General features: G+C 25.0%; 2 protein-coding genes across 2 annotated transcripts in view; both read left to right on the top strand.

The window, feature by feature from the left end:
* The first annotated feature begins 2,531 nt into the window (after window positions 1–2,531).
* LOC100215604 (uncharacterized) overlaps window positions 2,532–11,647 on the top strand; it is an 82,981-nt gene continuing 73,865 nt past the window's right edge. Inside the window, exons 1-2 of the mRNA XM_065796123.1 lie at window positions 2,532–2,638; window positions 7,330–7,506. Coding sequence (XP_065652195.1) covers window positions 7,350–7,506 — 157 coding nt within the window. The 5' untranslated portion in view covers window positions 2,532–2,638; window positions 7,330–7,349. The remainder of the gene's footprint in view (window positions 2,639–7,329; window positions 7,507–11,647) is intronic.
* LOC100197728 (presenilin-associated rhomboid-like protein A, mitochondrial) lies at window positions 4,735–5,782 on the top strand. Its single transcript, XM_065796124.1, has one exon. It carries the CDS (start codon window positions 4,779–4,781, stop codon window positions 5,700–5,702), a length of 924 nt encoding a protein of 307 aa, XP_065652196.1. The 5' UTR covers window positions 4,735–4,778; the 3' UTR covers window positions 5,703–5,782.

The raw sequence follows: 11,647 nt of genomic DNA, 5'->3' as shown, positions 1-11,647 counted from the left end.
ACGTTTATTAAAAATAAAAGGTAACTAACTCAATATTTAGTTAAATCAATTAGTTTAATAAATCTGAAAATCGTTATTGAGTTATAGGTATTATTATTTTAATCGTAAATGAAAAACAGATTGTTACCCATGGGATTATATGTTACTTATGAGATTGTATAATAATATGTTGTTAATTTGCTTAGAAGCTCATTAGTCACATATTTTGAAGCAAGTAGATGTCAACATTACTTACCTAAAGAGTTTAAGTATATATGTCAAAAGAGCTTGACTACAGATTTAGGATTTTATATATATATATATATATATATATATATATATATATATATATATATATATATGTAAATTATGTTAGTGTATTTTACAAATAGAGTGCTCAATGTTCTTAAAGAACAGAGCAATAATAAATTAATTTTTATATAAAATAATTAATTTATATATATATATATATATATATATATATATATATATATATATATATATATATATATATATATATATATATATATATATATATATATATATATATATATATAATTGTTTAAACTTACCTTATAAAAATAATATCTAAAGTTTTTACTTAAAAAAGGGCAAAAGAAAAAAAAAAAAAAAAGAAAACAAGACAGTAAAAGAATTTAATGCAACACAATGGTTTCATTTTTGTATGGTCATATCAAAGTGAACAAAAAATGAATGAAACGTAATTCTTATAAGATTATTAGATAAAGAGCGCCGAATAATACAATTTATTCAAGACCTTATCAAGTTTTAAGAGTAGGGTACGGGCCTGTTGCTTATTAAGTCGTGTTTAACTTTGATATTGAAATTTGATACTGAAATTTTTTATAAATTCTTGTTGTAGGGGATGCATACCCCCCCCCCTCTTCCTTATCCGTTACTGCCTGACTAAAACTAGTTTAACAACTTTATGCATAAACAAACTAATATAATTTATTAAAAGAATGTTTAAGTCAATTGCAAACAAAACTTTTCAGCTCGGTAAAGTTTTTACGCGTACGTAAGTAGTGACTGGGTTTCAAAATTTCGGTTTATATTACTACTCGATATCATTAAAATTGATCAGTCTACATTACAAATTGCTAAAACATTTGAAACACAATATGAGCCTTTATCATCTCAACTATCAGAACCTGTGCCAGTACCACCGTCACCAACACAAGTAATTACAGAATCTTAGCCACTAAATCTACACCAACATCAACTAGCATTTTTTTATTAATAGTTTTTTTTTTAATGTTATTATTAGTTGTTTATTTGTAAAGCTGTTATCATTGCTTTTTTAAATTAAGTGTTCTTTTAATTACCCATTCACTTGCATGTTTTATTATCCCCAAATGAAAGGTTAGAAAAAAATAGATTTATTTTTAATTAAATAAAAGTTTCTCAAAAAACTCTTAACACATTCGTATGATGTCATTTTACTCTTCTTATTTAGACAAAATGTATCGTATATAAAATATACATTTTATTGAGTGTTAAAAAATTAATCTAACCGGATCGCCCATAAATTATGCAATGCTAAATTTATTTGAAAAATAAAAATAGGAGATAATTTGCTTGAGCAATTTTATGCCACGGCAAAATCTTAAGTTTAAAGATTAGGAAATCGAATTTTGTTTAACAAAAAATATCACTTAAATACATTTCTATCAAGAATTTACCGCTAATATGTATCTCAAATTCAAAATTCAAAGATTGGAAAAATCTTTGAAATTTTATAATTGTAGCAAGTTGCTTTCTTGATATAGACCATGTGATTTCTCACTTTACAACGTCTTAAAGCTTTCTTACATCTTCTAATCCCTTAAATGCAAAGAATTAAATTGATTAAAAAATAGCTAATCAAATTTTAAAACTTCGATATTTTATATTTTTTAAAAATCTAATCTCATCTGTTTATACATAACCATACTAAGTTACGTCATGATCTATTAAAAGTTTTTTTTAAGACTTTACTTGCAAATAATAAAAATAATAAAAAACAACCTTAAAAAACAATTAAACATTAAAAAGACTTAAAATAAAATGTTAAAAATAAAAATAAGATTATCTGTACTAATAAACCTGTGTCATTTTAGAATTAAAGGCTAAAGCTTTTACGTATTTTTTAGATTGATGTTGATATTTCTAGATTTATCTTTTAATAATTTCAAATATTTTATGCATAATCTAAAGCATTTTATATTTTGTAAAGATTGATCTTTTTTTATACGATTGTTGTTTTTTATCGTATTTTATCACTCCATTAATTACTTTTTACCGCAGAAATAAGTTTAGTATTGATATTTCTAGATTTAATGGTTTGCAATTTTATAACAAAAGATTTTGCCAATAAGGTCATAGTAACTTGGAAGTTTTTAAAAATACCAGCAATCATAGTATCTTTTCAATTCCTTCACATGGAGTTTTAAGTATAGTCACCAAAAAAAAAGTGTTAAGTGTGCTGACGTTTTTGTTGATGCTTTCTTTTTAAGCTTAATTACAAGTTATTATAAATATATAAGTATCTTTTTAAGTAAAGCAGCCATAATACATAATATTGAGAGTGCTGACATTTTGGTGAAGCTCTGTGAAAAGACCGTTAGGTTATCCAAGTCTACACGCCATAATTACATTGGTATAACTGTTGTATCTTTGTCTTTGTGTATTGTCCAGAGTTCTCTATAATAAGGTTACCACTTATAATATAAAAAAAGGTTAGTAAATTTTATTGAAATGTGCACGACAAAATCTTGTTAATTTATCAAGAGGAAAAGTTGAACTTTTAGAGCAAAAAACTCACAAAGCTTATTTAGCTTACATCTTTTTTTAAAAATTACAGTTGTGTGCTATACTAAAGTATCTAGAGGAGCTTAGAACAGCAGAAATTTTCTTTTACGATTTTTGGCGCTCCTAGAAAATTCAGAAATGCATTTGTATACCTTTTACACGTTCTTCACTCTGGCTCTTCATGCTCAGGAACTTAGCCGAATAAATTTGGTCCTTAATAACAATTTTATCGGTTAAACGTTTGTAACGATTTCTGTTTTTAATTGCGAATTTATTTTTAACTCTGTTATCAGCACGTGGATTTTTTCGGTGTAATATTTACTATAACTGTATCATATAAACATATTAAATTATGTTAACATATATATATATATATATATATATATATATATATATATATATATATATATATATATATATATATATATATATATATATATATATATATATATATATATATATATATATATATATATATATATATATATATATATATATATATATATATATATATATATATATATATATATATATATATATATATATATATATATATATATATATATATATATATATATATATATATATATATATATATATATATATATATATATATATATATATATATATATTTAAATATAACATATTATATATACAAAGACCAAAGTTTATTGAAAATATAAGTTACTAATGTAATTAATTGTCCGATTTTTTGATTGATTTTTTCGCATGACTTAATCATTCTATTTGCATTATTTGTTGCAGTATTTGTAAATATTACTTACAATGTAAGTGAAAAAGTAAATATCTTTGATGTGGCATCTTTATTCAGAATATATCTGATTTGATTTATTTTGCAGCAATAACTTGATCTTTCTACTTGAAGTAATTAGGGAAAAATAAACATAGATTTTTTTTTATGCTTTAATACACAGTTGTAGTATAACTGTGTATTAAAGCATTATGGAGGTATTAAAAATAATAATCATTGCTATAAAATTCTCAGAATACTGCCTACAACTTAAAACCTATGAGTTGTGATTAAATGCAATTATTTAAGAGGATATTATCTCATTTTAACAAAGTGATTTAAATGCACCATCCAAATAGATAGAAGACTTGCTTTTTATGTTTTCTCCCTATAGGTCGTTTTCTGTTATAATATTATTATAGCAGAACACTGCCTATAACTTATAGGCCTGGTCATAGCCTTGGCTCCAGTTCTGACTTCTTTTTTTTAAGCTCCTCTAAGTCAAGTATTGACCTTGGTTGCTTGCTTCTACAAAGTTCCATCTTTGATTCTGTATTGTTTTTTATCTTTATTTCTCATGGTTTTATCTATTATAATTTTACTTAGGATATCTATTTTCTAATAATCCAATTGTAAAATCCAGTTTTACAAAAAAGTTATAATTTTTTTATTGCTTAAAACAAGGAGGCCATCTAAAAAGTGGTTTTTCCTTTCCTTCACATAGGGGTTGCAGTGACTAACAAATTTTGATTTTAGTAAACTTATACATTTACTGCTAATAGTTATTCAATATTGTTGATCTTCTTATTTTGATTAATCACAGTTCTTATTTAGTTTTTTACTTTATGTTTTCTTAAATTATTTTTCACTATTGAACTTGTATGGATATCATACATTTAATCCACTGTTAACATATGCAATAGTTGTCCTTTTTTGTGATTCCCAATTTTTTCTCATCATTCCATTTTTTGTGCAGATGATTTTCCAATAATAACCATCTCTTACCTTACATGAGTGAGACAACCACCTCTTACCTTCCTCAAAAAAATAAATAAATAAACAAACAACAATAACAACAGCAAAAATAAATGAAAAAAGACAAAAAATCTCTCTATGTATCCATACTCTTCTGCACTTATCTCTATAACTGTTTATCTATGTAAAATTTAAGTTTAAAGAAGTGTATTTCAAGTCTTAATGTTTTTTTATATTTCTATTTAGATTTAAGTGTGTAATAATGTTAGCAAGAGGACTAGGAACAAAAAAAGTTGTTGATTTTTTAAAATCTATTAGAAAGTACAACATTACTACTTTGCCTATTCAAAGAAAAGGTAAATTTCTGTACCCAATTATATTCACTACAAGTGTTGGAGTAGTGTCATTTGTTGGATGTGCAATCTTTCAGTATGAAAGATCTCGGTATCAACTTCTTGAAAAGTCTAAGTTAACTGACAAATTTTTTAGAGGTCATGGAAACAACAAAGCATTAATTTTCCGTAATAAGCTTAATGAATGGTGGAATAGATTATCTTATGGACAAAAAGTTACTGTATGTATAATTTCACTAAATACTTGTGTGTTTTTATGTTGGAAAATTACCCCAGCACACAGATTTATGAAGAACTGGTTTCTTTGTTCACCCACTAGCAAAAGATGTTCACCATTGTTGCTATCAGTATTCAGTCATTCTGAAGCATGGCATTTCTTTACTAATATGTTTGTCTTGTGGAGTTTTTCACCACTCGTACAATCAATTCTTGGGACAGAGCAGTTTTTGGCATTTTATTTAACAGGAGGAACATTTGCTTCTTTAATGAGTCATTTTTTGAAAGTATCACGTGGAATAAATGTTCCGTCTTTAGGTGCATCAGGAGCTTTGCTTGCAGTTTTAGCTTTGTGTTGCATTGAAAAACCAGAATCTCGTCTCTCGATTGTATTTTTACCTTTTTTTACTTTCTCTGCAGGAACTGCACTGTATGGTATTATTGCATTAGACCTAACTGGTTTAGTTTTAGGATGGAAAGTTTTTGATCATGCTGCTCATCTTGGAGGAACTTTGTTTGGTGCATGGTATATTTTAAATGGTCATAACTGGACCTGGGATAAACGTGAATTAGTGCAACAATGGTGGCACAAAGAACGTAAACGGTTTATTAATTGAAATGAATATTTTGTTTAGTAAAAATAGGTACTGTAAATAGCTTATGTATTTATAATTTGTGTTACTTATTGGATGAATGACTTATCGTTTTTTTTATATACAAAATCAATCTAACTTTTCTCAAATATCAATTCAGTTTTAAAATGTCATTGAATTTTTTTTAAAGTTTCAAAACATTTTTGTGAGAAATTTTGATTTTTTGAAAGAATTTTTATAAATTAATGAAGGAAACTGCTCAAGTGCAAATTTTTTAACTGCAAACTTGCACAAGTTAGAGAAACTTGGTTCAACTTAAGTCTGTTAACATGAACTGACATGTGTGTTAAACAACCTTTTAGACACTGGTGTAATTGCTAACTTGTAAAAATGTAAACTTATTTAAAATTCTTTTTATTTTAAACTAGTTGTCAAACTATTTTCACATGTTAATACTAGTTTGCAGTTTGACATGATTCTGCAATGAGTTTCCACACAGATTGACACCGATTTCCCACATTTGACTGTTTGCAGTTAAAGTATTTGCTGTTAGACATGCAAAGCTTTTTTTTGGATAATAAAAGATTTTATTATGATTGTTTATAAATTAATTTTTACTATGTCAAGATATATAAATCAAGAATTTTAAACTAGAGATGAAATAGCAGAGTATATATATATATATATATATATATATATATATATATATATATATATATATATATATATATATATATATATATATATATATATATATATATATATATATATATATATATATATATATATATATATATATATATATATATAATATATATATATATATATATATATATATATATATATATATATATATATATATATATAGTATATATATATATATATATATATATATATATATATTCATGTATATGTATAAATTATGTTAGTGTATTCTACAAATGGTGTGCTCAATATTCTTAAAGAACAGAGCAATAATAAATTAGTAAAAACATTTATTTAGTTTTTTTGTTCAACAATTTGTTATTCCATCAGTAAGTTCATCAGGAAGATTCTTCCTGATGAAGAAAGAAATTGTTGAAGAAGAAAACTAGATAAGTGTTTTTAATAATTTATATTTATATATATATTATATATATATATATATATATATATATATATATATATATATATATATATATATATATATATATATATATATATATATATTTGTGTATATATGTAATATATGTATATATATGTATGTATATATGTTTGTATTTATATAATATATACATACATATGTTTATATATATGATATATATCTATATATATGTTTATATATATATATACGTTTATATATATATATATATATATCTGTGTGTGTGTTTATATTTATATGTGTACTGGAGTTATTCTAAACTTTTTTTGACAGTGTCGACTGTATTTGGGCGTTGCCCAAATTAAATTTTGAGGACCTTTTTTTTTTTTTTGTGTTTTTTATGGTGAATATTGTTTTTTTCATGAAAAAATGCAGTTTTTTTGCTAAATTTCTGCTAAAAACGAGGGGTGGGGGATGTAACGCCGCCCAAATTTGTGTGTGTATATATAACATGCACACATTTGTACATTAGTTACATTCAAATATTTTTCTAGGCTTTTATTATTTTAGTTTGCAGCAAGATTGAAGGAATGGAGGCTCTTTTTGTTTTTTTTGACTTAGAAGCATCACATGCTGATAAATATTTTGGTGATATTATTGAAATTGGCGCACAGGTTGATCCTCGTTTATTGAAAAAAAAAGTTTTTCAGAGTCTTATAAAGACTGACCAGAAGTTATGTTATTTCGGTATGCTTTAGTTTTTTAAATTTATTTCTTCTACATTTATGACCAAAAGATCTGACCACCCAATATTTATAGCAAAAGAGCGAAAGAAGAAGAGTAAGAAGTCACATAGTAAGCAACTGCGGTTGATATTTGACAGGGGTCAGGGCTGGGGCCAGATTTGATAAAATATAGCTGAGGTCAGGGCCGCGTTTGTGACCGGGGCTGCTTAAATATTTATACATCTTAAAGTATATTTTTTATTCAAAACTGATGTTAAATTTTGTATATATGAGCATATATAAACATCATTATGATTAACATGATCATCATAATCATCATTACCATCATCATTACCATCATCATTACCATCATCATCATCATCATCATCATCATCATCATCATCATCATCATCATCATCATCATCATCATCATCATCATCATCATCGTCCTCATCATCCTCATCATCATCTGATCATCTTCTCTTTCGGCAAATACTAAACTATATAAATACTAAAGTTTATAAAACTATGTAAGGATATTGAATGCCAGCATCTAAATAAATAGCAAACATATATGCTTATATCTATAATAGGTATGCATAAAGCGCATCTCGGAAGCTTTTATTCTTTCTGGAATAAAAGTTTGGAAGCTTGTATTCCTTCTCTTCAATTTTAAGTCAAGTCTCATTCTACTCCACATTTTTCACCATCTTGAGCAGTTGCTTTATTAAACATTAATCATTGAAAAAATTTTTTTTTACAAGAACATGTCTCTTAAGAACAAATGTCCTTTTATTATTCCAATAAGCCAATGTAAAAGGTCCTGTCTGATGTTAAGCTCAGTTATTCTCTAAATCTTGTATCTTATCTCAGATGTTAGGTTCTAGAGACTTTTGGTTAGTCTTCAAGAGTGTTATTAACTAAAGTAAGTCTAACATTTAAGCTCTGTTTCATGGGTCTGACCTTTTTACTTTTCCCCAGAATAAAGCAGAGTTATTTGCAAAGAAATCTTACTCTAATTTGACTCTTGAATCTAATGGCCATACTCTTCCTGCCAGTTAAACAGATTGTTAAACATCAAAATCACTCTGGCCTCCAATGCTAAAGTTAATTCTCAATTAAACACTTTTACAGTTTGTGCTCCAGACAAGATTTCCATCAGTCTTAAAAAAGTGTTCTCCAGAACTCTCTTCAATTTTTGCTAAATTTTTATAAAGTGCTTAATAAGTGGTGCCAATTTTTCAAAACTCTAGAAAACACTTCGACCACTCTCACTATTCTATAATTAGTCTTCACTCTGTTATTTATATAAAGGTTTTTAGATTATTAAATTATTTCTTTCTAACTGGAGTATTAAAGTTATTCTTGAAGGCCTACACTCTTCTTTATTTCAAGTAGCTTTAAGTGTACCCCAAGGTGCTATCTTTGCTCTTGTATTGTTTCTTATTTACAATATCAATCGTCATGAAAGTTTTACATCTAAAGTGGCTTTTATTGCTGACAACTCAACTTTATACTCTTGTCTTTACAAAAAATCTTTACTATTTGATTACTTAGAACAAGATCTCAGATCTGCAAGTTAGGTTAAGTTAAAATTGACCGGGGCCAGGAGTGGGTCTGATCAAATTCCTTGTTTAAAAATAGCTGGGACTGAAACTTAGGCTGCATATTTTATTATATTTTAAGTATATATGGATATATATATATATATATATATATATATATATATATATATATATATATATATATATATATATATATATATATATATATATATATATATATATGTATATATATATGTGTGTATATATATATATATATATATATATATATATATATATATATATATATATATATATATATATATATATATATATATATATATATATATATATATGTAAATTATGTTAGTGTATTTTACAAATAGAGTGCTCAATGTTCTTAAAGAACAGAGCAATAATAAATTAATAAAAAACACTTATCTAACTTTTATCTTCTACTTTAAGTTTCACCATTGCTGGATCATCAGGAAGAGTCAGGAGTTCTCTTCCTGATGATCCAGCAATGGTGAAACTTAAAGTAGAAGATAAAAGTTAGATAAGTGTTTTTTACTAATTTATATATATATATATATATATATATATATATATATATATATATATATATATATATATATATATATATATATATATATATATATATATATATATATATATGAAGGCCTCAGCAGGAATGGTGGGCATTGCCCGCTCTCGCCTCTACACCCGTGTAAATCAGTTTACACAGGGAAAATAAAGCTTGCACATATAATTTTTTTTTTTTAAAAACAGCAAAATTTAATGCTTTTTGGGTTGAGTTGTATTTAACTTACATAAACAAAATTAGTAAAAATCTAATCCTCTAGCGCATAATTTTTTTTAAACTTTATTAAGTTTTACATAATTATGTAATAGTAAAGAAAAAAGCAAAAAAACTTTAAAGGATTGTAAAAAAAAAACTATAACAAAGAACTAAAAAACATTTGTAGTTTTTAAAGAGGTATTTAAATTTTATATTTTGCAGGTGTTTTTCAAAACGCCATGCAAAATATAAAATTTAAATACCTCTTAAAAAGATGCTTATGACGTATTTCAACTATTAATTTTTATGAATTTTTTAAAAATTTTTTTCTTTAAAAGAGTTTTTTTTTTTAGAGTTCTCTAAAAATGTTTATTTAATAATGTTTGTAAACATCTAAATTAGCATAATTTGTAAAAAAGTCAATTTTGAATTTTTTTACTTTAAGGTGTTTTGAAAAACAGCTGCAATATTATTAATTAAAAACTTAAAAAAAATATAAAAACTTTATAATACGCAATATTTATATAGTATTTAACTTAGTATCTAAAATACAACTTAATCAAAAGGAAAATAATAGACACTTGTTTAAAACTTAAATTAAATTTTTTTTGATAAACAAAATTTGAAGTACGTGACAAAAAAAATTTTAAAAGTATCTAATTCATTCATTCAAGATTTAGTTACAAAAGTCAATTCTCATAATTACTTGCTCTCGCTTTTTCAATGTGATTTTTAATCTTTTTAAATTAGAAAAAAAAGTTTCACAAAAAAGAAGAGTAACAAATGAACTTTTTAAATAAGAAGAAACCCAACGCAAAATAATATTTATAAAATAATTATTTAAATAAATTTAAATAAATTGTTTCAATAAAAAGTGATCTAAATATATATTAAAATAGAGTTTAAAAAATTGCAACTCCAAATGCAATGTTCTTTTTAATAATTGTTCTAGAAAATGTTATGATGCTCGAATAAATATTAGAAAAACATCCATTGCTGACAATTGTTTTGCTGATGTATTACTAAAATGTAATCAATTTTATTTTATTTGTGAGCTTTTATATCTAAATATCTTAAATATCTCTAAATATCTTGAAAGCCCACGAAAATGCTTATCGCTTGCCAAATTCGTTTTAGATAGATGATTTACCACTTGTGCACTCATTTACTCCACCAAAGCCTGTGCAATTATATTTATATATAAAAATCATCATGATGCACATGATCATGATCATGATCATCATTATCATTGTCATCATCAAGCTTTAGCCTTCTCCTAATATAACAAAACTCAAACACTTTCTTTCCTTAACTAGTTTACTAAATTTTGTATTTTATCTCAAATGTTAGGTTCAAGAGATTTTTGGATAATTTTCGACTTTTGTGTTAACTAAAGTAAGACTAACATTCCATCTCTAGTTTTTGGGTTTTATTATTGCTCCCAAGCAGAATTAATTGCTCAGACAACATTTCCATCATAGTCTTACAAAAGTGTTCTCTCTTACAATAAGTGCTAAATAAGTGGTTCTAATTTTTAAACAACTCTAGAAAACACTGCTGGGATTAGTCTTCTTGTTATTATTAGTTTTCTTATATAAAGATTTTGAGATTATTAAATCATTTCTTTCTAACCACAATATTAAAATCATTCTCAAAGAATTACAGTCTTCTTTATTTCCAGTAACTTAAGGGGCACCACAATGTTCTATCTTTGGTGGTTTCTTATCTACAATAAAAATCTTTCTGACAACCATATATTTAAAGTGACTCTATTTGCTGACAACTTAACTTTATATTCTCGTTTTGACAAAAAGTCTTTACTT

This window comes from Hydra vulgaris, chromosome 04, assembly GCF_038396675.1.
Source record: "Hydra vulgaris chromosome 04, alternate assembly HydraT2T_AEP".
NCBI classification, from domain to species: Eukaryota; Metazoa; Cnidaria; class Hydrozoa; order Anthoathecata; family Hydridae; genus Hydra; species Hydra vulgaris.
The sequence above is the reverse complement of the archived record's forward strand: the minus strand, read 5'-3'. Positions and strand labels throughout refer to the sequence as shown.